The sequence below is a fragment of the Quercus suber genome, unplaced genomic scaffold, assembly GCF_002906115.3.
Source record: "Quercus suber isolate HL8 unplaced genomic scaffold, Cork oak 2.0 scaffold_60, whole genome shotgun sequence".
Taxonomy (NCBI): Eukaryota; Viridiplantae; Streptophyta; class Magnoliopsida; order Fagales; family Fagaceae; genus Quercus; species Quercus suber.
Genome location: NW_027069525.1, coordinates 873,231 through 899,439, shown reverse-complemented (window position 1 = coordinate 899,439; position 26,209 = coordinate 873,231). Strand labels below are relative to the sequence as shown.

General features: G+C 35.1%; 1 protein-coding gene across 1 annotated transcript; it reads left to right on the top strand.

The window, feature by feature from the left end:
- LOC112013232 (N-terminal acetyltransferase A complex auxiliary subunit NAA15) lies at nt 1–24,479 on the top strand. The gene is made up of 26 exons (XM_065772530.1): nt 1–265; nt 989–1,067; nt 2,285–2,367; nt 2,473–2,622; nt 3,784–3,899; nt 4,943–5,048; nt 8,109–8,180; nt 8,290–8,405; nt 13,376–13,508; nt 16,090–16,167; nt 16,250–16,303; nt 16,431–16,501; nt 18,574–18,628; nt 18,745–18,840; nt 19,406–19,534; nt 19,628–19,710; nt 19,809–20,039; nt 21,143–21,275; nt 21,354–21,461; nt 21,612–21,743; nt 22,090–22,146; nt 22,349–22,446; nt 22,553–22,611; nt 22,717–22,828; nt 22,942–23,042; nt 23,723–24,479. Exons 1-26 carry the CDS (start codon nt 215–217, stop codon nt 23,920–23,922), a joined length of 2,703 nt encoding a protein of 900 aa, XP_065628602.1. The 5' UTR covers nt 1–214; the 3' UTR covers nt 23,923–24,479.
- Nucleotides 24,480–26,209: the final 1,730 nt, after the last annotated feature.

Here is a 26,209-nt window from a genome sequence, read left to right as displayed (position 1 = left end):
GTTCGTATAGTAGGGTTGAGGTTGCAGCAGATAGACGCCACCACTTTCTTTCTTTCGCTCTCTCTCTCTCTCTCTCACAATCTATCTCACACCGCAGCCCTTTACTAAGTTATAACTATTAAACAAGACAAAACCCCTACTCTTCCAATTCTCTGTCTCTCTCTGTCTCTGTCTCTGTCTCTCTCTGGTTCTTGCTCGCTTGCTGTGAGAAACAATGGGTGCTTCGCTGCCTCCAAAAGAGGCAAACCTCTTCAAGCTCATTGTTGTAAGCTTCCGATTCCCTTTACTCTCTCTCTCTCTCTCTCTCTCTCTCTCTCTCTCTCTCTCTTTGTTTCAATCTCTTTCCTTTAATCTCGTTCTGTCTTATTCACCACAACACGATCGAACTTCATTCACTTTCTCTTTCCTTGTTTCCCCCTAAAACCCTAGATTCTCTCTTTTTTTTTTGGGTATTTTAATTCTGTTTAGCTTTATCTATTTGTGCTCTGAATCTGAAAGGGAATACTGGGTTTTTTGTGTGTTTATGCTTTGTTTTATTTATTTTCGGAGGAAAATGGAAGATTTTGTTAACTGGGTTGGATTAAGAAGTTCAGTTTAGTAGTGGAAATACAAAGATGGAAATTTGGGTTTTTGGTTATTCCGCTGATTTTGCTTTTTGCTGGGAAATATGAGTGATTTGGTCAACTGGGTTTTCTGTGATTGTGAAAAAATGATTTAATTCTGGTGGGATTGGATAGTTTTGAAATGAATACAAAGTCTACATGTTTGAGTTTCATTTTCTTTTCATATGCCATTGGATGTGTGGATAATGGCAATCAGTTTTTGAAGCTGTACAACTATGGCACTGCATACTTTGTAGACATGTATCTATGTAGGGCCATATGTATGTATTACTTAGGCAATTTTTTATTTTTATTTTTATCGTTGTACGCATTTTAGAACGTAGATGTTTTGTGATTGTTAATTGAATCTTCATTTTGCTATGCAGAAATCATATGAAACTAAACAATATAAGAAAGGGCTGAAGGCAGCTGATGCCATATTGAAAAGGTTTCCAGAACATGGAGGTACGTCTCATTTAAGAGCTCTAAAGCTATTTTTGGGGAAATGAATTGGGCACCTGTTAGCCTCACTGAAAAGAGCTTTGAACCCCCGTAAAGATGTTTTGTAGTTATTTATAAAAAAAAGTTGAAATATTTGGATCTCTTAGGAAAAAAGCTCTACAATTCTTTGTTCATGCTTTATAAATCCAGAATTTTAAAGCACAACTCACTATTATTTGTCATGAACGGTCAAAATTCTGAAGCTCTTTTAAAGTTAAAAGCTTCTTTTCAGTTAAATCTCTTTATTGTGTAACCAAAGCTCTACTGCCTATGGCAATACCAAACGTGCACAAAGTATTTTTGTTGTCTATTTTCTTTATTGTCTGGACATATTCATTAGTTTTAGCCTTACTGTCAGAATTCACATGTTTTCTATGTGGTATTTTCTCTGTGAAAATTCACAAAATGGGACAATCAGGCACAACATAGAAATGCATTTCCTCAAGTGCAAATTATTATGAGAATTAAGGGTACTAAGAAAAACATTGAAAGTGAATAATATATGAAGAGCCTGAAAAGCTATGCAATTTATTTAGTGGCTGTTGAATCAACCTCCTGAGGGAGCAAGCTGAGCATAAAAGAACACTTGACAAGTGCAAGTGAGAAAGGACATTAATTTTCTTTTTTAAAAATAATTTTAAATTTCATGATCTGTGTTGGAGAATGGAAGTGCTGATGAACTGCTCAAATGGCAACTCCATCCCTTTTAAGAGCATGGTGAAAGGTGAGGTTGTAAGAACGTGGGTGTGTGTAATCACCTGTAAGAAAATTTTTGGGTAATGGAAGTACCTGAACTTGTGTGAGGATAAACTCTTTTAGCAAACCGAATCCTTACTTCACAAACTGCAGGAAACTAATTTCTTGGCTTACCAATGCTTCCTTGACCCGGTTTTCTATTTGTTTTAAATTCAAACTTAAAATTAGAGTTCAATTTATCAAGAAAAGAAGCACAAGTAGCATAAAATCCTGGTAATTTTACTACTAAAAAAGCATTGTAGTTACAGATTTATATGCACAGTTGCCAAATGTTCATTTACTATGTTGATCCTTGTTCTTTTTTTTCTTTGGGAGGGGGGTTGTTATCCCCATCCTTTCATAGTTTGATTTTCATTTATATTTTTTCTTAATTTGTATTTTTATGTCTATTCATTTATGTTTCCTGTTTGCCTCATGGTTTCCAGAAACTTTAGCTATGAAGGGTCTGACATTAAATTGCATGGACCGTAAAACTGAAGCGTATGAACTTGTCCGGCAAGGGTTAAAGGTAGGGGGATGTTGTCTCAGACTATTTTCTAACTAAAACAGCTTTAATTTCAGAAACCATTGTTGTATAATGTAATGTTGGGCTTAAATGCCTATATTGGTGCAGAATGACCTCAAAAGTCATGTTTGTTGGCATGTATATGGTCTCCTTTACCGGTCAGACAGAGAATACAGGGAGGCAATTAAATGCTACCGAAATGCACTGAGGATAGATCCGGAAAATATTGAGATACTTAGGGACCTGTCACTCTTACAGGTATTTGTTAAATGCTGATCTCTTCTTTGATGATTATGATTAGTGAATAATTATAATAATAATTAATAACTATTAGTATTATTATTCTTAAATTGGTAAGTATGCAACTACGAGCCCACGGTCTCACTCTCCATCCTGTTCTTATGGGTGAAGGATAGCTTGCTGCAGATTAATTTGGAAAACATCTCTATGCTAGTCTTTTACTTTTAATGACCATACCAAGGACTGTGATGGCTATAAGTGTTTGAAACTGGCATAGGACATGACAGTCTTCAAATTGTATTAAATTTGTGGACGCTGCTTGATATCTGCAACAGAGTGGAAGGAAATTCTATTGGTAGTGACTTTTTTACTAGTCTTGTTACTAATGCTGGCGTTTGTGGTTTGCTTCTTTCAAATTGTTATTTGTGAGTCACGGCATTTGGCTGTCAAAATATATTGTTGAGGCTCTGGGGCATATTCTCTGCCTGCACGCCTGTACCTCTCATGGTCCTTTTAAACTCAATATTATCATCATTTATTGCAAATTCTTCTTAGAGTTAATCATAGTGAAAATACCTGTTAAAATTTAAAAAATTCCTTAGCTGACATTAGGTGTGACAAAAACAATGCATCTCTAGTCTCCCTGAAGCACCTCTGAAGAATTTTTCTTGAATATTAATCTGGCCTTTTAGATGCTTGATTTCATAAAGAAGAAACCCCAATTCAAGTAACCATATTATGTAACTAATAAGTCTTTCCATTTGAATCACAGATAGAGCTTGCTTAAAATTTTTTTGGATACAAATTGAACAATGTATGTAGAGTCACATTGCCACACTCGCCTTTTGGGGGGGGGGGGGTGGGGGGGGGTGGGGGATGACCTTTAGATGCATATTTGAGTTGGATGGTTGTTCATTATAGTTTGTTCTTATCATAGCAATGGCCTTTAGATTTTGTCAATATTTTTTGGTGCCAATGAGCTCTAGCTCAAATGACATGTCCTCACTTTGTAAGAGCAAGGAGTGTGCGGTCGTAGGTTCAATACTTACAGTGTATGTATAACTTACCAATAAAAAAGCTTGTTTGTCTCTTCCTTTTTCTCTAGTCTTTTTGTGGTTTTTAGGATTTTCCATTTCGTTTTGTTTTTGCTAATGATGTTATTTACCTTTCATGTTACAGGCACAGATGCGGGATTTGGCAGGTTTTGTTGAGACAAGACAGAAACTTCTGTCTCTGAAACCAAATCATCGCATGAATTGGATTGGATTTTCTGTTGCCCATCATTTAAACTCAAAGTATGATTCGATCCTTGGATTTGCAATTTTCTGTTGCCCATCATTTTGTACAGTTTTTCATTCTTATGCCTGTTAATAGTATTACATTATGAGTTCTTATTATCTTCTACTGTTCCACCAAAATGGTGGTTACCGTAATTTAATGATAACTACTTAATATTAGTTGATTTGCGTGTGTTGAATATGATCTTTAATTCATTAAATCAGAATCAGCTTCCCTTCATTGTGGTAGCATCAATTTCATTGTATGTATCCTCATCTATTTACAGTATAGCTGATATCTATTCAAGTTGTTTAATGTCTTGAATTGGAATTTCTGTGACCACATATTTCTCTTCCGCTGCTTTCTCATGCTTTTCCTTTTAAAATTTGCTTTATCTGCTCAGTGTAACATAATCAGCTGTGGCACATATCAATAAATCTGTCGACAGAGGAGAGTGTACATATCCAATTTGTCATTAAATCCATGCAGACATGACATTTATCAATGTGATTTAAATGTAGTGAGAATGTAATTAAAGGATTGACTGCTTGAACTCACTCAAAAGAAATCTGAACAAATTTTTCCACATGTGGATGCCTGGATGATAATGCTGCATGTAGCAAACTCTTCTTTGATAGGGTGCTCATTTATCTGGCACAAGAATCTTAAGGAGAATTTTATTGAGGAATGCCAGCTTTTCTCTCCTTTCTTTTGTTATATTGATGGTTCCTTATTAACTTTCTTTTGATAGGTAAATGCAACATACATGCTACACGGGATTGAACCCGGAGAATTCTTTATTTATGGGGATGATTTCTTTTGGCAACTATGCTGATTAGATACCCAGTTGGGCTTGTTGTATTGTTGGTAGCTAATTTATCTTTATTTTTTTAAGCCTTTGATAGAAGAAGTTTGATCAAGTTATTTCACCTTTGTAACTCCTGGATTTACACACCTGTGATCCATGAATTTTTTTTTTGTGCTCCAGTTCTATGAACTGATATTTTAGGTCCTGGATTGATTGAATACCCTAAACAAACATTTTTTGTTTATGTATCAGTGCGTCAAAAGCAGTTGAAATTCTAGAAGCATACGAAGGGACGCTAGAAGACGATTATCCTCCAGACAATGAACGTTGTGAGCATGGGGAAATGCTCTTGTACAAGGTATGATTGCTTATGACACACATTATTTATTGGTAACTACATAGGCACCTGGTGGTTCTTGAACCCTTCACCTTACTCTTACAAGGGAGAGGAGGTGCCATTTGGTCTTGTGCTCATATGTTTAGATTTCCTTTTTCACTTTTTTGATGCCTGCTTCCTGATTTAGACTTGTACATATAGTGGTTTGCTATTATTTAATGATGATGATGATGATCATTATCTTTATTATTTATTATTATTATTCTATAAACCTATGCTGAATACTCCTAGTGCCTAGTGCCTTTTGTTGAGAAGTAAGAATGTTTTCTTGAAAGTGTATGTCCAGTGACCTTGAAGCTGTTTCTTAGTGACATTATTTTCAAAAACATTGCAATCACAAATTCAGTTCATTGGTTTGACCTTTTATGTCTCATGTATATTTTTCATATACATTTTTAATAAGTAATGGTATTTTATTTAGAGAGAAGATTACTTCATGTTCACGATTAAGAACACAAAGTAACTTAAAAAAGTTACAAAGAATTTACACAAAAGTGAAGTGAATATTTGAACTTGAGAATGGAGTTTTCATGTGTAAAATCCCACGCCCAAGACCAATTAAATAAAGTTCGAATCAACGAGGATTCCAACTGATCTGTTGCTCTTTGTATCTTCAAAAGTGCGGATTTTACCTTCCCTCAATATCAACATCAAACATAGCAGAATAAGATTCCAAACATTTGAAAAGTGACTTTCAAACCAAATCCTCCATCCAAATCACAGTTTTGCTATTGATTTTGCAACACTCGATGATTCCCAAACACCTATGCCTCACAAAATATTTGCAACATCACAATGGAGTAGTAAATGGTCCATTGTTTCCCCCTTGCACTGGTACATACAGCACTAGCCAACTAAAGAGACCTCTTTTGGGAAGGCTCTGAAAGACACCCTCTTTGGGGCCTTAACACACTAAGTTCTCTTCCAAGGGAATGGAATAGCATTGGTACCTCAGACAACATTATAATAGGAATGAGCATCCTATTGTACCCCTCTGGCTAGGCAAGTCTAAATATAACTGCGGCATCTTTGTCAACTGAGCACATTTACAAGTTAGGGTACAAATCCACTCTTTTAGAAAATGGTGCACACTCCATTTATCGTGTTAGATCCTTACTTGTGTGTCATCCCCTTCATTGACGGCCCCATTATGAAAGGAAAGAACCAGATTGGATACTACGCTTACACTTATGAGTCCCTCTACTTGGTTTTGAACTCCAGCCACCCCCTCCCCCCCATACATAAAAGCTATCGCCTGCTGCCATAAGTGTGAATCTTCATTTGCAAAGAACCATGACCATTTCCCCATAAGGCATGATTAAAGCTCCCAATTTTCCTAACCCCAAGTGACCTTCAGCAATGGGTGAACAAACAAAATTCCACGCCACCAAAGAGCATTTGGACTACTCTTCTGAGGCACCCACAAGAAATTTCTATGTATTCTCTCTAGTGTATTTGCCACAAACGTGAAAATAGTTAATAAAGATAGATAATATGTCGGTAAGCTTGAAAGTGTACTCTTCAACAATTTTAGCCTCCCTCCCTTTGGCAAAGTAATCTCTTCCAACGAGGCTGTCTACAGTCCCTTCTCTAAGATAGGATTCAACACAGAATGTGCCTTAAAGGGGGGATGGGGACCCAATGGCATTACCAGGTAATTCATCAGCAGGTTCCCAATTTACAGCATAGTATATCTGCTAATTATGTTCCCACATTACCTATAGGTACCACTTCAGTCTTGCCTAGGCTAACTTTAAAATCTGTAACAGCTTCAAAGCAATTCATCACCATTCTGATATAAAGAATTTGTTTAGTATTCACATCACAAAATAAAATGGTATCATCAGAAAATAAGAGATGGGAGATACTTAGCCCCTTGACAGCAGGTCCTGCCTGGAATCCTGTAATAAACCCCCCTCCGCAGTTTTCTTCAGCATGATGCAACAAATACATAACTAGTATAAAGAGCAGTGGGGATAACGGGTCACCTTGTTGTAACTGTCAAGGGGTGCTAAAAAAGCTAGAAGGGGAACAGTTTTATAGAACTTAGAAATGGACTGTAGAAAACTAGAAATACATGCATGAGACCAACTCCACTTCTCACCACCATTCTACACAATAGATAAAGTTTTGCATTCCAACTTCTTCATCTCCACTTCTCGCTAAACCCCATTCAGTAAGCGTATGAGCACCACACCCAAATGTATGTTGCACTTCTAGTTTCTGTAATCTCTTTGCATGCATCCCTTTCTCCTGAACAAAATGGTTTATGTCCTTTTTTTGAAATTTTAAGTAATTTAGATATCCATTATTCTGGAACAGTTTGTTCAAGATTAATTGATACGTTTTGGTAAAAATTAAGAAGCATAAATTCTACGGATAGTTGATAGGGTCTTCATTTTATTTTGGAAGCATGAGGTTCAATTTTTTGTTGACCTGCATGGTTACTTATATAGAAAACAGAACTTTGATTGACAATTCATTCTTAGATTCTTTAGGAAGACTGATAAATTGCCATATAGCTTCTAAAATACAGTACGAATATTGGGCAAAAAAGTGGAAAATGGGGTAAGCGTGTAGGTTTAACTCATTTCATATTGGCATACTAGTATCAGAAAAAAAATTACAGTGCAACATACTTATCAAAAAAATTACAGTGCAACATGATATATTTTCAAGCAGTAGAAAAAACAAAGGGAAAAACCCTGTTGGTGCAAGGTAATATTTTATTCTTATGCTAATATAAATCTCTGTGAAGTACAGCTTCCTGATACTGATCGTGCCAGCATATTCTCATATCTAAGGAACCATCTTGTCATCTGGACAGATGGGGCAATTGCCCAAGTCAGATACATATCAAGCAATATACAAGTTTTTATTAACTCTTTTTGCATAAACTCTTTGGTTGTTACTCTTACTTTTTCAGGCATGAATGCTTAGCTTAATATGGATATGACTCTTTACATAAAAAATGCTACATTATATGTTTGATGGTTATATTTATATAAATTGTTTGTCCAGATTTCTTTGTTAGAGGAATGTGGTTTTCTTGAGAGAGCACTTGAAGAGTTGCACAAGAAAGAGTTTAAAATTGTGAGTATTGTTATATGTGTTGCGAGGATATTATTACATTATTAACTTTAATTGTTGAATATTTGAAGCATCAGATACCAAACATTAATCCTCGCACATGGCTTTCTAGGTTGATAAATTGGTTTATAAAGAGCAAGAGGTTTCTCTTCTGGTGAAGCTTGGTCGCCTGGAAGAAGCTGAAAAATTGTACCAGGCATTACTTTCCATGAATCCTGACAATTATAGGTACTTCTATAGACACTTTAAATCTTAAAATTGAAAGCAGAATCTATCTGGTTGAGTTCATTTGATTGAAAAAAATCAATTTTCTTATCAGTTTCTTTTGATTGCCTGTTTGGTAATGTGTAATGAAATTACACTTTTTTCAAAGTACATCTGTTTTAAACTTCACTTTTTTTAAGGTAAAGCTTTTACAAACTACCTCATTTTCGAAAAGCTGAAAATTAGGTTGTACCAAACAGGACCAATAGGGGGATGAGCATTGAAAGTGGCTCATTATGTTGGTTGTTGTTTCTAGTGTTAGTGAATTGTTGTTTTTTGTAGCCTACATATGCTTATTTATGATCCATGTACATTTGACAATAATATTTTTTGATTAAGATGTATTATTTTCTATTTAGCCATCATGTTTCCTAGTCTCTCCCTCTCTCTCTCTTGTGCTTCTTAAATCTTATTAAGGGAAAGCATTGTGGTTGTTGAAGATTTTCTTTAGTAGAAAACTGCGAAGTAAGAAGGGTGTTTGGAAAGCTAAGATCCCTAAGAGGATGGCATTTTTTGTGTGGACAGCGGTTTATGGGCAAATCCTTACATTGGATAATCTCAGGCTTAGGGGGCGCTTTTTGGTGAATCAGTGTTGTATGTGCCATAGGAATGAGGAAACTGTGGATCATCTCCTCCTCCATTGTCCTGTAGCTCACTCTCTGTGGGTTTATATGCTTCAGTTCTTTGGGACCCAATGGGTCATGCCAGGCTTTGTGGAAAGCTTGGTGTATTGTTGGAGTTATTGGCTGGGTAAATTTAATTCTGACATTTGGAACATGGTTCCCGGCTGTTTGATGTGGATTGTTTGGACGGAAAGAAATCGGCGCTCTTTTGAGGATACTGAGAAATCCTTGGCTCAATTATAAGCTCTATGCCAAAAAACTTTATTTGATTGGTCTAGATGTTGAGGCTTCTCAGATTGCTCCACTGTTTTGGAGTTTATTTCTTCTCTTAGTATTGCTCTTTAAGTTTTTTCTTCTTGTTTGTTGCTGTTTGTTTGTTGGTTGCATTTCCTTGTGTTCACCATCATGAACACCTTGTATTTGCTTTGTTCTATTTTTCAATGTGTTTAATAATACTCTTATTACCTATCAAAAAAAAAAAAAAGAAAACTGCGAAGTAATACTTCTCCTGAAAGATGCAATGTGCTCATTATGCAGTTCATTCTTTTGGAGATTAAAATTTGTAGTTGGTGTTAGTCCTGGGCCTTTTGATGCAATCCACATGGTTTGATGTAGAGAACAAGAGCTTGTGAAGGGATATCAATTAGCAAGAACACCCACTACTTTCCTAAAACAAAGGAGAGAAAAAAGTCATACATTTGTTTGAAATTTCATTTTATACTTATTAAAAAAAAACTGCTGTTACAACTTTTGAAAGCCTTAAATTAGATAGCAGAATGTTGCAGTGGCAAAGTCACAATTGCAATCACTAATTTAGAAATATAATGCATAGTTTTAAGAACTGGACCTGACCAGCTGGTCTGACTCCTCAGTTCAAGTGTGAAATGGGACATATCCCGTTCCAGTCCACATTCAAAAACCAGAAAAGTAAAAAAGCTGGTCAAAACTTGGAACAGGAACCAGTTGAATGATTTTGAAATTTTTTTAATAATTGTTGAAAAGTTTTTTAACTTACCCTTTACATGCAGTACTTCTTTAATAAAGGAGTAAATGGCCAAGCAACAAAAGAATGTTAAGCCCATTAAAAAACTTGCCCATACAGGGTGCTTCGAATTCTTTGTTTCCTTGGAAGGGTGTTTGGAAACCAAAGATTCCTAGGCGAGTGGCGTTCTTTTTGTGGACAGCTGCACATGGTCAGATCCTCACTTTGGATAATCTAATGCTTAGGGGTCGCCCGTTGGCTACGGGTGTTGTTTGTGTTGCTGTGATGGAGAGTCGGTAGACCACCTTCTTCTTCATTGTCTTGTTGCTCATTCCTTATGGACTTTTATGCTTCAGGCTTTTGGTATTCATTGGGTTATGCCAAGTTCAGTGGCGGGTTTGTTATCTTGTTGGCATTAATGGCTTGGGAAGCATAATTCGGACATTTGGAATTTGGTTCCAGGGTGCTTGATGTGGATTGTGTGGTTGGAACGAAATCGTCGTTCCTTTGAGGATAATGAGAAGACGTTGGATGAGTTAAAGGTTTTATGCCAACGTAGTCTTTTGGAGTGGTCTCGTTGTTGGGGTTTTACTGATTGTTCTTCTCTCTCTGAGTGTATGTTTTCCCTTAGCTTAGATTCCTGATTACTCTTTTTGTTGTGCTGTTTGTTCTATTTTTTCTTATTGTTCATTATCATGAACGACTTATACTTCTCATTTTCTTCTCTTTAATAATAGTTTTCTGATTACCTATCCAAAAAAAAAAAAAAAAAAAAAAAAAAAAAAAAAACTTGCCCATACATTCAATGATTACAATTCTTGATGGAGTGTGGTATTTATAGAGGAATACCAGTAAGACTTTCATTTCTCCAGTGTGGGATTTTCAATAAGACTTTCTCAGAGAAGAACAAGTCCCACATGGAAAAAGAAGTTGATATTATGAATGTCTTTGACTAATAAATGAGCCACTCTACCCCTTTGTCTTTCATTCTTTATGTGTAAAAAGTCTTATATTGGAAAATTTATATGATAATTGACAAGAAGTAAGTCTTTATAGATATCTTTCGTAAGTGATTAAACTCCATACACCCCTTTACGTTCAGATTTACAATATTATCAACCCTGAATGTTCTTGCGTTCTAATTTTTGCATTTTAATAGAGGCTTTCACGATTGGGAGTTGGGTTCAGTGAATTCCTTTCTAGGCTTAATCTACTCCCAGATGCCTGGGGGTGGGGGGTGATAGGTTGAGATGGTGTTTGGTTGGGAGTGGTAAGTTTAATGTTCGATCTTAAATATTAATATAAGGCTATTCATGGAACAGCTGTTAATTCATTTCCTTCAAAGAGTATTTGGTGTGTTAAGGCTCCCAAGAGTGTGTCCTTTGTGTGAACAGTAGCTTGGTGTAAGATTCTTACTAATAATAATCTTCATATGAGGGGTTTCTTCTTTGTTTTCTGGTGCTGTATGTGTTGTTGTAATGGGGAAATGATGGATCACTTATTGCTTCATTGTGATGTTGCTTATGTTTTGTGGAGGAGTATTTAAGATATTTTGAGTTCTGTGGGAAATACCGTCAACAGTAGCAAATATAATTTGGATGAAGGAATTGGTTTGGGAAGCACTTTTCAGATGTTTGGAATCCTACTCCGTTATGTTTGATGTAGATAGTGTGGAAGGAAAGGAATAGCCGTACTTTTGAAGACAAGGAGTGACCCCTTGATCAATTGAAGTTCTTGCTGTTTTGTACCTCGTTTAATTGGTCTTGTGCTTGGGGTTTTACTCATTGTAATCCCATTTTGGAGTTCCAGGACTCCTGTTGTTTTCCTATATGATTTAATGAAGTAATCTTCTTTTTTTTTGAATAAATAATATTACTTTTCAAAAAAATTCAAAGCCATAAGGTGTTAACTAATTGTGTATATTTGCTAAAATAGAGTGGAAAACCATATGTAACAAAGTTTTTTAGTATATATGTACCATCATGTCTGACAACTTGGATTCTTTCTAAACGTACTGAAACTCCTGTTTTCTGATAAGTAAAAATGTACTGAAACTCCTCCATACAAATTTCTAAATTTTCAGGTGATATACCTAGGAAAGAAAAGAAAAGAAAAGTAGAACCATATAAAATCTAAAGACTTGATTAACAGTATCGATTTAGGTATATGAATTTGCAATTTTTTTTTTTTAAATTTTTAATTTTATAATCGAAAGAAGGGAGAAATATTGCAACTAGAATATACTTAAAAGGATTATTATTATTGTAATGTTAATTTATTTATTTCTACTTTGTTGTTTCTACTTTTTTAATACAAGGTGTTAAACATACTTTTTTTGTGTGGATATGTACAAGGTGTGAAACATACTTGAAAATTTTTTAATTTCTTTTGGATATTTTTTCAATAAATATTTTTACTTTTTGACTTACTATGAACCTCTTCTATTTATTGTATTCATAAATAGTTATGAATTAAGTTGTTTATTATCATTTATTATATTATGATATAATTATGAGTTAAATTATTTACAATGTCTCTCGTTCAACCATTGATTGGATACTTGGATCACAAATCAACGAAAGCACTCTCTATTCCTGTTCTTTGTACATTCCGGTTTTTAAAATTATGATCTAGTGGCTCTAAATTTATCATACAGTGGTAATGTGATTATTACATATAAAACTTAAATCACAAACAGAAAACATTTTAAGTTTAAACATACAAAACAGCAACTAAAAGAAACCAAGATTGATCTCACAAGCTTATGGATGTCAAGGGTTCTATAACGTTAGTAAAAAGTCTTCTTCCACATGCTTTCTACACCTAATAGAGTACCTTAGTGTTGTCAGATTGGTTATTGACCTTATGTATGTGGAAATTATATAGTAAGAGTGGTGGGTATACTTCATGGTCATTCTTAAATCTTAGACGAAACTATAGATCAATAACTTTCATATCCTGATTTACATAACAATTTTCATTGTGAACTTTGTTAGTTACCTGCAGAAGAAAAGAAACAAAAAAGGGGGTTGAACACATATTTTTCACTTATGTCTGTCAGAATCATAGTTTGTTTTGGGCTGTTTTATGAAGCTTTCTTGCATAATATCTTGATCATTGCTACCTTTGACTTTTCAAAAATACTTGTCCTTTCAGTTAAAAAATGAGTAACTCTAGCATTTTTAGCAGGAGGAACTTGTCTTATGAGTTCTCTCTCTCTCTCTCTTCTACCTACTGTGTACATACATACTATATGTCTCTTTGCGATTTCTTGCGTTGTACTTCTAGTTTTTTGGTGTGGACTGATTTTTATTATTTTGCACTGTTAGATATTATGAAGGCCTACAAAAATGTGTTGGGCTATATTCAGAAAATGACCAGTTTTCTGCTGATGAAATTGATCAATTAGAAGCCTTATACAAATCTCTTGGGCAGCAACAGAAGTGGTCATCTGCTGTTAAGGTAGCAATTTCATTGATTTTTTTTTTTTCTAAATTTTCAGGTGATATACCTAGGAAAGAAAAGAAAAGAAAAGTAGAACCATATAAAATCTAAAGACTTGATTAACAGTATCGATTTAGGTATATGAATTTGCAATTTTTTTTTTTTAAATTTTTAATTTTATAATCGAAAGAAGGGAGAAATATTGCAACTAGAATATACTTAAAAGGATTATTATTATTGTAATGTTAATTTATTTATTTCTACTTTGTTGTTTCTACTTTTTTAATACAAGGTGTTAAACATACTTTTTTTGTGTGGATATGTACAAGGTGTGAAACATACTTGAAAATTTTTTAATTTCTTTTGGATATTTTTTCAATAAATATTTTTACTTTTTGACTTACTATGAACCTCTTCTATTTATTGTATTCATAAATAGTTATGAATTAAGTTGTTTATTATCATTTATTATATTATGATATAATTATGAGTTAAATTATTTACAATGTCTCTCGTTCAACCATTGATTGGATACTTGGATCACAAATCAACGAAAGCACTCTCTATTCCTGTTCTTTGTCCATTCCGGTTTTTAAAATTATGATCTAGTGGCTCTAAATTTATCATACAGTGGTAATGTGATTATTACATATAAAACTTAAATCACAAACAGAAAACATTTTAAGTTTAAACATACAAAACAGCAACTAAAAGAAACCAAGATTGATCTCACAAGCTTATGGATGTCAAGGGTTCTATAACGTTAGTAAAAAGTCTTCTTCCACATGCTTTCTACACCTAATAGAGTACCTTAGTGTTGTCAGATTGGTTATTGACCTTATGTATGTGGAAATTATATAGTAAGAGTGGTGGGTATACTTCATGGTCATTCTTAAATCTTAGACGAAACTATAGATCAATAACTTTCATATCCTGATTTACATAACAATTTTCATTGTGAACTTTGTTAGTTACCTGCAGAAGAAAAGAAGCAAAAAAGGGGGTTGAACACATATTTTTCACTTATGTCTGTCAGAATCATAGTTTGTTTTGGGCTGTTTTATGAAGCTTTCTTGCATAATATCTTGATCATTGCTACCTTTGACTTTTCAAAAATACTTGTCCTTTCAGTTAAAAAATGAGTAACTCTAGCATTTTTAGCGGGAGGAACTTGTCTTATGAGTTCTCTCTCTCTCTCTCTTCTACCTACTGTGTACATACATACTATATGTCTCTTTGCGATTTCTTGCGTTGTACTTCTAGTTTTTTGGTGTGGACTGATTTTTATTATTTTGCACTGTTAGATATTATGAAGGCCTACAAAAATGTGTTGGGCTATATTCAGAAAATGACCAGTTTTCTGCTGATGAAATTGATCAATTAGAAGCCTTATACAAATCTCTTGGGCAGCAACAGAAGTGGTCATCTGCTGTTAAGGTAGCAATTTCATTGATTTTTTTTTACATCTTCACTTTTTAGAATGAAAACATTATGTCTTGCTAGGTTTGCAGTTTTATTTACACTTTTTCTAGTTCTTGTCTTTCATTGCTATGCTGAAAATTCTTATCCACTAAGTTTTAAAACCATATATATTCTTTTGACTTTAGAGTGCATTGCCATTTCAGTGTACAGTGGTGGTTGTACATCTTCCTTAAAAGTAGCATGGATATCCTTGTATTGTTTAAACAATGATGGTGGATGCTTTGACTTTTGTAGGTTCAAATTCTGACGGCGTCTCAACACGCACACACATTTGTGTTTTTGCATTTGTGTATTATATTGAATATGATAGATGCTTGGTTTTATGTTTTCAATACCTTTTCTGTTACAACGATTTCATGATTTTGTTTTTTCATTACCAAAGTTATTGTTTGTTTTTAGCCAATGACCTATAAGTCAAATGGTGTCTGATGGTTTTCCCAATAGAGACATCTAGGGTTTGAATTCCCCCTCCATCCACTTAAAATGTGTTAAATATATTTATTTTTTGTTTTATTCTTCTTTTTGTTGTTATCATCATCATCACTATGATTATTGATAAACTTCCATTTATCTCAACAGTTTTAGCTGATAAGAAAATGTGAATTTAATTAATCATGTACAGTGTGTTTGGAGGAAGGGAGTACATGTTTAGGGGGAAGGTGAGGAGAGGGGAGGGGAATGGTCATATAAATTGACATTTATGGCCTCCCTCTCTCCCTTTAAAGAAATGTAAACAAGGTCTGTTAAATCCTCCCAAATTTTCATGCTCTTTACCTTCCCCTTCCCTGTACTCCCCTTCCATCCAAACACACTGTTAATCATTATTCTAACACTTTATGTGTGGGCCCAAGCTTTCCCTCACTTAGTGGGGGTTCAATGTGTGGAATTTTTAATTTTTAATCGGAGCTGGAGTGGATGCATGGTTCGAATTTAAGACCACCTGTTGTAATACCACGATAAACTTCAACTCATCCTAAAAGCTCAAGTTGATATGAAACGATGAACTTAATAGCTTCACCATTCTTCTAACAACAATGATGTGCTGGTTCATTCTAATGTAAAATGAATTATATAAATATTCCTTTGGTTGATCCCTACTTTTTTTCCCTGGCCTCAGAGAATACCACTTGACTTTCTACAAGGCAACAGGTTTCGAGAAGCAGCCGAAAATTATATTAGACCTCTCCTAACAAAGGTTTTTATGGTTCTTTCTTATGCCATTGTTATTGGTCTGCTAATATTGGGTTTAAAGTTATGACTGTTCTTGGTGTGTTTAGGGAGTTCCTTCATTGTTCTCCGATCTCTCTCCTTTGTACGATCACCCTGGCAAGGTTGGTATTTTTGCTCTTAAAGATCATCTAGTATAAGAGTGATATTCTATTTAAATGTTTTAGAAAATTTGATGCTCCAGTTGGACATTGTTTCAGCCAGATTTTTTTGCTTGTCACTCTTATCCAGGCAGATATTCTGGAGCAACTTATACTTGAGTTGGAGCATTCACTAAGGACAACTGGCCAATACCCTGGGAGGTAATACATGCTTTTCTTCACTCTCATGTTGTATTGTAATAGACACGTCAACAAATTTCTGTGGCACAGATGCCAAATTTCAAATATTGACACAATAAACAATATTCTGATGCTGTCCACAATATTGTTGAACCCATTAACAGATTCTGCATTTTAGTGTATATTGGGCTTTTGATTCCTTTTCCCCCCCTTTTAGGGAAATAAGAGCTAATATTGGTAAAAGCATGCTTAAAGTGGCAAGCCCATGCTCTTTTCACCTCCAAAGTGAGGCGGCACGCTGTTGGGAGTTTTTCCAATTTGCTCAAACAGTGTTGTTTTTAAAATTGTTTTTAAATTCACCAAATGTGATTTGTAGCCATCTAAATTAATACTATATATATATTTTTCCATATATATATATATATATATTTTTTTTTTTGGTAAGTAAGAGAGATGTATATTCAAGAAGCTACCTCATGAAAACAACATAAGGCAGAACAAAGATTACAGAGAAGGAAACAAACATGAAAAAACAACAAAACAAACAACAACCAACAAAGAACAAAGAACAAAGGAGGGAATTAAGGAACATAGGGAGAGAATCACTAGAAGATATGGAAATAATATATATGTATGTATATTTGGTAAGTATTAAGATTTTATTAAAAACCCAAAAAAGGAGTCACCCAAAGCCTCAAATTACAAATATCCATCAAATCACAAATAGAAGATATGGAAATACAGTCCCTGGCGGACATCCAATCCAACAGAGTTCTTAAAAAGAACAGTTTAAAATCCGGTATGTTTCTTTTGATGTCTTCAAAACTTCAAGCATTCCTCTCCCTCCAAATACACCAAATAATACAGTTTCTATGCTTTCCAAAGCGCCCTTGCCAAGCAGCAAGCAAATCAACAATGGATTTTGGCATGACCAAATCCAGTAGATTTATATAAAAGTCAATTTCATGGTATGGTACTATAAACTGAAGCCCACCCCTCCACCTTTAATAATTCTAGAGCATACCATTTGAGACCCAAGTCACTCTGCACTACACAGCACACATACCCCTCTCTCTCACAGTCTCACCAAAGGAGCTTGAGTCAAAGATTAATCTTTAGTTTACCATGTATGCTTCTCTCTCTTCTCTCCGGTCTTCTTGCTTAAAAGCATCCCCCCTCCCCTCCCTTTCTTTTCAACTGTTCCTATGAGTTCCCAAAACCCAGGATCCCTCTCTCTCTTTCTCACACCCTTCTCCCCATAGTTTCCCACAAGCACAACCCTTTCCTTTTCTTCTTCTTCTTCTTCTTCTTTTTGTTTTTTTTTTTTTTTTTTTTTTTTTTTTTTTTTTTGATAAGTTGTCCCGAAACTTTATCTCTGATCTGCTATGTCCTGAACCCACACCCCATTTGTTCTCCTCTTCTTCATCTTTTAAATTTTGTTTCTATTTACTTATCAAAAAAAAAAAAAATTTTGTTTCTCTTAAATTTTTCTGCTTGTTACTGAAACCCATAACCACCCCCCCCTTTTTGTGGAGTTTTTCCTTGTTGAAACCACTTCAGCCCTTTAAATCCTAGTGCTTTTTGGCCTCTGCCTTATTGGGTATTATTTGATTCAATCATGTACTTCATGTCTTCATTATAGTCATGGCTACCAAGTACCCTGGTTGTATATATATATATATTTTGTCAAATACCAAGGTTGTATATATTATGTAAAGCACAAGGGAGTTATTTAAAATGTTATATTTCAATTTACATGATTATTTGATCACTTGATTGTTTCATTGCCCATTAATAATTTTTTTCCTTCAAATTTGTGACATTATTTTAAAAAAACGTGTGCTCTACTTTAATTAGGCATGCCCTTGCACTTTGTCCCTAGGATCCAGGAGGCCTTTGACTTTAATTGGCCCTGTGCTTTTACCAGTACTGATAAGAGCAGCCAATTATTCTCTCATGGAAAATAGTTCACTTGGGTTGGACCATTAATGTGGGAAAAGTGAATTTGGAATGTCAAACTAGTTAGAGAATCGGTTTGGTATCAAGTATATGTTGAATTATCTCTCCACTGATGTTTGTCTTACTACTTGCAGGACTGAAAAGGAGCCCCCTTCAACACTTATGTGGGCATTGTTTCTATTGGCTCAGGTTGTTGGCTCTTTTTTTTTTTTTTCTTTTTTTTTTCTTTTTTTTTCCAACCTTTTCTTTTACACCCTTATTTATTTTCTTTGGGAAATTTTCTTATAAATTTTCTGTTCATACAGCACTACGACAGACGGGGTCAATATGACATTTCTCTATCGAAAATTGATGAAGCTATCGAACACACTCCAACTGTGATTGATCTGTACTCTGTCAAGGTCTTTGTATATTTTAAACTCTCCTTCTTCAAACTTTTGATTTTATACATTCTCTGATTAATAACCTCCATGGTTTTGCATTATGGGTAGCTGTGTATCTATTTTATTTATTGGTGCTTGGCCATTCTGTTCTCTAGTTTAAGTTCTCAGTTTCCTTTACTGCAATATCCAAATAATTAAAGTCATCCCCTCCCCCCAATACCACCCCCTTTTTTTTTTTTCTAAGTTCAAATTTTGGTTATGAAAATATGAATGACTAGGCAAATATATGGCTGTCAATAATGCATACCTGAAAATATCAGTTGAATAGCATCTCAGTTGGTTTGAATTGTGCCTACCTTAATGGTGTGGTTGTTAGGCAAGTACCCAAGGATTACTCCTGTGGGGGATTTTGTTGTCTTTATGGTTTTCTTTGATGTGAAACGGGAAAAACATCAATTATAAACATTATTGCGGATTTTTGTTTTTGTTTAATTCTCTAAATATTTTAGTAACTTTGAGAAGTTTGGAAGCTCGTAAGTTTGATGTTCTTGAAAAATACTAATTCTGCTTGTCTTTTGACCAGAGTCGAATATTGAAGCATGCGGGCGACTTGGCAGCAGCTGCTGCATTGGCTGATGAAGCTAGGTGTATGGATCTTGCTGATCGTTACATAAACAGTGACTGCGTCAAGCGTATGCTACAGGCTGATCAGGTTTGGAAGCTTCCTTTCATCTTCTGTTGATTCAATAAGCTTTGTATTTTTGCATAATTCTGCATTTGCTTTATTGAAACTGCTTTTTTGAAGGTGGCTTTGGCAGAAAAAACTGCTGTATTGTTCACAAAAGAAGGGGAACAACACAACAACCTTCATGACATGCAGTGCATGTGGTCCGCCTCTTTTTCTTGCTGAAATTGCTCATTGCGTAAAATAGATATCTTGGTTGTAGATGTTTAATGTGCTATATGTTATTTTTCATCTTTGGAAGGTATGAACTTGCTTCTGGTGAAAGTTACTTCCGCCAAGGTGATCTTGGACGGGCCTTGAAGAAATTTTTATCTGTGGAGAAGCACTATGCTGATATTACAGAAGATCAATTTGACTTTCATTCTTATTGCTTGAGGAAAATGACTCTGCGCACCTATGTGGAAATGCTCAGATTTCAAGATCGTTTGCATTCTCATGCATATTTCCACAAAGCAGCAGCTGGGGCTATCAGGTGAAACATTCTGTTGGTGTGAAAATCAGATTTTCGATGATTGACAATGAAATGCTAGTCTTAGAGACATGCTTTGCTGTTCGTCACTTTGCATTTGAAACTTTTCTGGTGAACCTCATTGCATTAATTTGGTGCGTCTTTGAAGTTTATGGGAAAGTTGTCAATATCATACTAGAGGCTGTTTCAGTTTGGTTAGGGGAGCATAATATTTCTGTAACCGGTTAATACTGGTGTACTGTTTTAGGATTACAGTTATTTTTATGATTATGTATACATTTATATGTTTAAAACATAGTTAAAAATCAACATATTTTATAAGCCCCATATATAAATAGCAAGCTATATAAACCCTTTTTACTTTTTCTTCTTCTTGTACCAGCCAAAACACCTGAAAGACCCTTGGTAAAGCCGGTTCCATATCTGGAATATTTCAAGGTGGGGTATTCGTATCAATTTAGTGGCCTGCATGGTACGGTATTGACCACGTTGGTTTTCTTGGGCAGATAAAATGCTTTTTAATGTTCATGTTTGTGTCAACTGTGTAATGTTTCATTGCTATACCCATTGCCTCTGAGATGGACTTCGTTGCCTTTCATTTTTTTATCTGAATTCTGACAACTTTTCTTTCTGTTTTGTATGCAATTGCTTTGCTCATTGCCTTTGAGATGGTACTTTATCTCCTTTTGTATATTTAAATACTGGCAACTTTTCTCTTTCAGTTTTGTCATGACTTTTGGTGGTAGGAATGAGTTTTGTTGTTATTACTTGTTAAAAGACTGTAAATATTGTTGTATCAAATGACGCATTCTCTGGTTTTGTTTTGCTCTGTTTCACTTATTATTAATTTACTTTGTATAGGTTCTTCACCAAACATATGCATCAGTCATTTGTAAAACACGCTATGATGTTTATTGTTATGTTTGTCATCATTCACTTGCAGTGTAGTGCATCTAGTCTTTTAATTGTTGTCCTCATTTCATATTTTGAGTTTTTGGATTTTGAGGTGCAGGTGCTTTTATAATATAAAGCAGTCTGTTCATGCGGATCTATAGTCCATCCCAAAGTTTTGGGACTAAGGCTTTGTTGTTGTGCTTTTGTTGTAGGTGCTATATAAAATTGTATGATACTCCTTCAAAGTCAACAGCAGATGAAGATGATGAAATGTCAAAGTTGCCTCCTTCTCAGAAAAAGAAAATGAGGCAAAAACAGAGAAAGGCAGAAGCACGAGCTAAGAAAGTATTGCTATTTATCTGTGCTTTCTGGTAATTATTCCTGCTTAAATGGTTTTCATACTAATGTTTTGCTTTCTTTTAGGAGGCAGAAGAAAAACATGAAGAATCAAGTGTTGGTGCTGCCTCTAAGTCCGGAAAACGACATGTCAAACCTGTAGATCCAGATCCTAATGGGGAAAAGTTGTTGCAGGTTCTTGCAATCCTACTGTTGGCTTATCTTTTTCTTTCCTTTTTAATATTTCTGACTGCTAAGAAACATCTTTAGATTGCTGGACAAAGTGTTTTTCTTAAATCCTAAGATAAATATCAGCGTATCTCATGTGAATATTGTTTTATTTAGGTTGAAGATCCACTACTGGAAGCTACAAAGTACTTAAAGCTGCTTCAGAAGAACTCGCCCAATTCCTTGGAGACACATTTGCTTTCTTTTGAATTAAATATGAGAAAGCAGAGAATTTTGCTGGCCTTTCAGGTAGTTTTATGTTGAAATTTGTAACATTGAAACCCTTTTTCATTGTCATTATCTTCTTTGTTGGTTGTACAATGTTAACTAAGAGTTAGACTTAGATTAACACCCATAGGTTGTCTGCAAGTTACAATATGTAATTGAAAACTGAGTACCTTTCTACATTTTTTGTCTTGACAAAAGGCAAGTTCTATATTAATGGGATTTCTCTCTTATTTGTCTATTTATTTATTATGGTTCACCAGAAAACTGAATAGTTTTTGTTACATACCTTGTAGCTCAATCACACTTATGCTTGCAGCTTCATTTTAATGTATGATGGTAAAGTAATTTGTTGTTCTTTGTCCTGTAGGCTTTAAAGCAGTTGCTAAGGTTGGATGCTGAACACCCAGATTCACATCGCAGCTTGGTATTGTAGCTTTCTTTTACTATTAGTCAACTGACTTGTTCACAATCATCTTCTGCATTTCCTACCCTATGCCTCAGTGTTGGTGGTGGTGGTTTGTGGGTTTTTCTGGGGTGGGGGGGGGGGGGGTGAGTTGTGTTTTATAAAAAAAAAAAAAAAAATTTAAATGTCAATTTGGCTATTTTGGCAATTTGTTATGCTGTAGATTAAATTCTTCCATAAAGTGGGATCGATGGCTGCTCCGGTGACTGATACTGAGAAACTCATTTGGAGTGTTTTAGAAGCAGAGCGTCCAACAATTAGGTACTCTTGTAAATTGTTTTTATTTTTAATATTTTAATGCTGCTCTATAATGTTGTTTATCCTTTTAAAATTGCCTACTGAATGTCTATTTATTCTTTTCCTGTAGTCAACTGCATGAGAAATCTTTGATTGAGGGAAACAGGACTTTCCTTGAACAACATAAAGGTCATAGTCAACCTTTACCTAATGTGCAGTATGAGAACCTCAACATTTGCAGCATTGTAATGACACCTCCCCACCCCACACTTCTTTTTTTTTTTCTCCTTGCAGATTCTTTGATGCATAGAGCTGCTGTTGCAGAAATGCTTTATGTTTTGGAACCTGATAAAAAGCCAGAGGCTATCAAATTAATCGAAGAATCAACTAATAACATAGTACCCAAGTAATGCGCCTTAGTAATTTGTTTTTGTTTTTTGTTTAATATTTAATTCCTTTGCCTTTTGTGTCTTCAATAGTGATTACACATTGAACCTCTACATGTTATTATTATAATAGAAATGGAGCGCTTGGACCAGTCAGGGAATGGAAACTCAAAGACTGTATTGCGGTCCACAAGTTCCTAGGAACGGTCCTTGTTGACAATGAAGCTGCATTGAGTAAGTACCATGCTCCTCCATGTTGACTGTATATGAGAAATAATATTTTTTGAAGCAAATATGTAATATTGGTGATCATAGTGTATTTAGGTTCTCCAAAATTATGTTTACTTGGTTTGAATTTCCTAAATTGTCCATATTACTTTAGCATTCTTTGCATGTTCTGTTTTGCCAATATTTCAGCTTCAAGATTTGCCATCACTTATAAGGTCAACAACAGTAGGAAGATAAACCTTGTAATCCTTTGTTGTTTTTATGCTGTAATGCAATGCCATCGAATGTATGGTTGGTTCTTTTACACTTGTTATAGGTTTCAGTCTTTAAGTCTTTAGTTAATGGTTGGTTATAGATAAAATTTTTTGGTCTCGTGTTTGAGTCCTAAAATGTGCCTTTCTTTGCAGGTTAGTACCTTGTCAAAGTCTTGTATTTTCTCTTTAAATCACATAGTCGTTGCAGATCAATACACATTATTTATTATAGACATTCACATTATTTTCTGCTACCTACTTGTATTTGGTCTTAATCTATTGTCTTTTGAAGAACAAAGGATGGTGTTTGACATGGTACTAGCACTTAGTACAACAATAAACGGATAAAATTTCTATCATGTTCTTGTTCAGATTGATAGGGGTCAGGTACGGTAATTATGTCCATGGTACCATAATCTTCTTTTGTTGTAGGATGGAAGGTGCGTTGTGCGGAGTACTTCCCTTTCTCTACATACTTTGAGGGCAGCCTCAGCTCTGCTGTACCTAACTCAGCATACAACCGGATATGTAAACGGTCTGAAAATGGGAGTGCAAACCATTCAGGTGGTGAAACTGGAGATTCCCTTGCATCAAACGGAAAGCTAGAGACATTTAAGGACCTCACCATCTGACCTTTGATGTTGCATGTGTGCCTCTGCCATTGTATTTCACTATTTTGCAAGTCACCATACAAAATCCAAGTTGTGACTGAGAAATATCAAATATGTTGGAACTTGGAAGAGGAGGTTGCAGCTTGTGGATGAATTTGGGGTTCTTCTGCAAGTTCTGGTGATTGCGAGTACTGTTGCTTTGGGATAGGATTCTTTTTATTTCACCAGTTATATATCTTGCCCAATTCAGAGATGTATTCCATTTGCAAATGTGTATAATGTTACTTCCATTGTGTTTTAGGGTTGAATTTTTTATTTGCTTACTTTTTCATGAGATCCTGGACAAAGGTGCTCCCTGGCTTTGAGTATATGAGAATGATAATATTTTTATCTTCTGGGTGGAGGGGAGAGCGACATTTTCGTTTTTGGTAGTACATGGTCCTACGTCCAGCCAGCATAGTTATTTGTACTTTGCCCATTTGATGGCTAATTTATTATGTATAAACATTAAATTATGTGAAAATTTTGCTGTGGAATTCACGTGTATTACTGCAATGATCAGCCATAGTTTCCTCAAATTTTGAATTTGTACTAATGTAGATCAATAAACCTGATTTAGCCAATCTTTTGCAAGCACATCTCATTTATTATACAAGAATGTACGGCTTTTTAATTTGAACTACAACGTTGAACAAGAAAGGCTAAAAAGAAGTATGTTCTTATCACGGTTACGCCTAATGAAATGTTCACAATTTTTTAGTGCCAGTATATTTTCCAAACTATTACCAAGGAATTATTGTCGCAGCCACAACTTGTTTTGATTTAGTAGTTACTCTTTTGCAGCTGGTTAGTAAGCTCTGGTCTCGGGATATTCATGGGTTCCCATGTCTGGCTTGTATCAAAAGCCCAAGAACTTGAAGGCTTATAATCAAAGAAATTTAACAAGGATCAGTTTGGGGGCTTATTACTCGGTACAGAAAACCAAAGGGGAACCTGAGCTAAACCTAGACCAGTTTGGTCTAATGCAAAGCCCAAACCAATCAGAGTTTTGCAGATCGAAAGAGAGAAAACTCTCTTCTTTATGGCCTTGAGCTATGTTGAAGAGAGTTTTATGAAGCAGAAATCTAGAAGAAATTGGCTAAACCTGGAACCTGGGTGATAACTGATAAGAATACTGCTTTCTTCCATAGGTCTGTTAAGTTAGAACAGCCAAGGACCACGTTTTTGGGTTCTATTAGCTTATGAGTCTCCCTGCTCATATTGATGTGGACAGTCTATAAAGTGGTGGACAGTATAATGTCACGTATTCCTTAAGCAAAAAAAATTCCTAGCATCAAGGTGAGGTGATAGTGGAGATAAAGAAAGACAACGTTTTCTATGGAAGGGGATAAAGTTTTTTGGGGAATCTTGGAGTAGTGCAGGATGATGTCTCGGGGAATAATGCAGGATGATGTCTTGAGGGCTATGCCTATAGGCTACTTTTTCACCTTAGGTAAATTGTTAAGTAATGTAAATTTTACGATTGTCACTCTTGGCTCAAAAGTGTTAAATCTCTCTAAAATGGGCGATTTTAGACTATACTATTGTAACATTTTCAGTATATACAAATGTATCACTAAGATCCTTACCAATAGGTTAATGCTCTCTTGTTGATGTGATGATCCTCAAATAAATTTGAGAAGTATAACTGAGGATATACTGTTGGCTTAGGAAGTGGTAAGAGACTACCATATGGAGAAAGAGGTGGCTAAGTTGATCTAATGAAAGCATATGACTTAGTAGATTGGAGACTCATAGTTCGATGTTTGGCTGCATGTGGTATCCCTGTCAAGTTCTTGCATTAAGTGGGCTACGCATTAATTCAAGTATTCTGTTTCATTTAATGGTAATCCTGTAGGCCATTTTAGAAACCGCAAAGGCTTGAGGTGTGAGGTGATCCTTTGTCACCCTATCTCTTTGTTTTTTGAAATGGAGCTACGAAGGAGCATGGTTTTAAGTTCCGCCAAGCTAAAAATTACTCACCTGTGCTTTACTGATAATTTGGTGGTTTTTGCTAATACTGACTAAGCTTTTATAATGATTTGTTCAGGGTGTTCTGAAAGAATTCAAGGCTCTATTAGATTTACGAGCCAGTTGCAGTAAGAGTGGAATCTTCTTTGGAGGGGTTCTAGTAGAGATAAAAGCTCAAGTCTCACATGTATAGAGTTAGTTGAAGGACAAATTGTTAAATATTTAGACTTACCATTGATATCTGGGAAGCTTCCAAGCAAGGACTACAAGCGACAGACAAGATCTCAAGTAGAATTAA

Excerpts from the sequence above, each read along its gene's own strand:
- LOC112013232 (XM_065772530.1), top strand. The coding sequence starts at position 215 with ATGGGTGCTTCGCTGCCTCCAAAAGAGGCAAACCTCTTCAAGCTCATT. Across the intron at positions 3,900-4,942 it reads GCCCATCATTTAAACTCAAA|TGCGTCAAAAGCAGTTGAAA; the intron begins GTATGATTCGAT and ends TTTATGTATCAG. Across the intron at positions 22,612-22,716 it reads TTTCCTTGAACAACATAAAG|ATTCTTTGATGCATAGAGCT; the intron begins GTCATAGTCAAC and ends TTCTCCTTGCAG.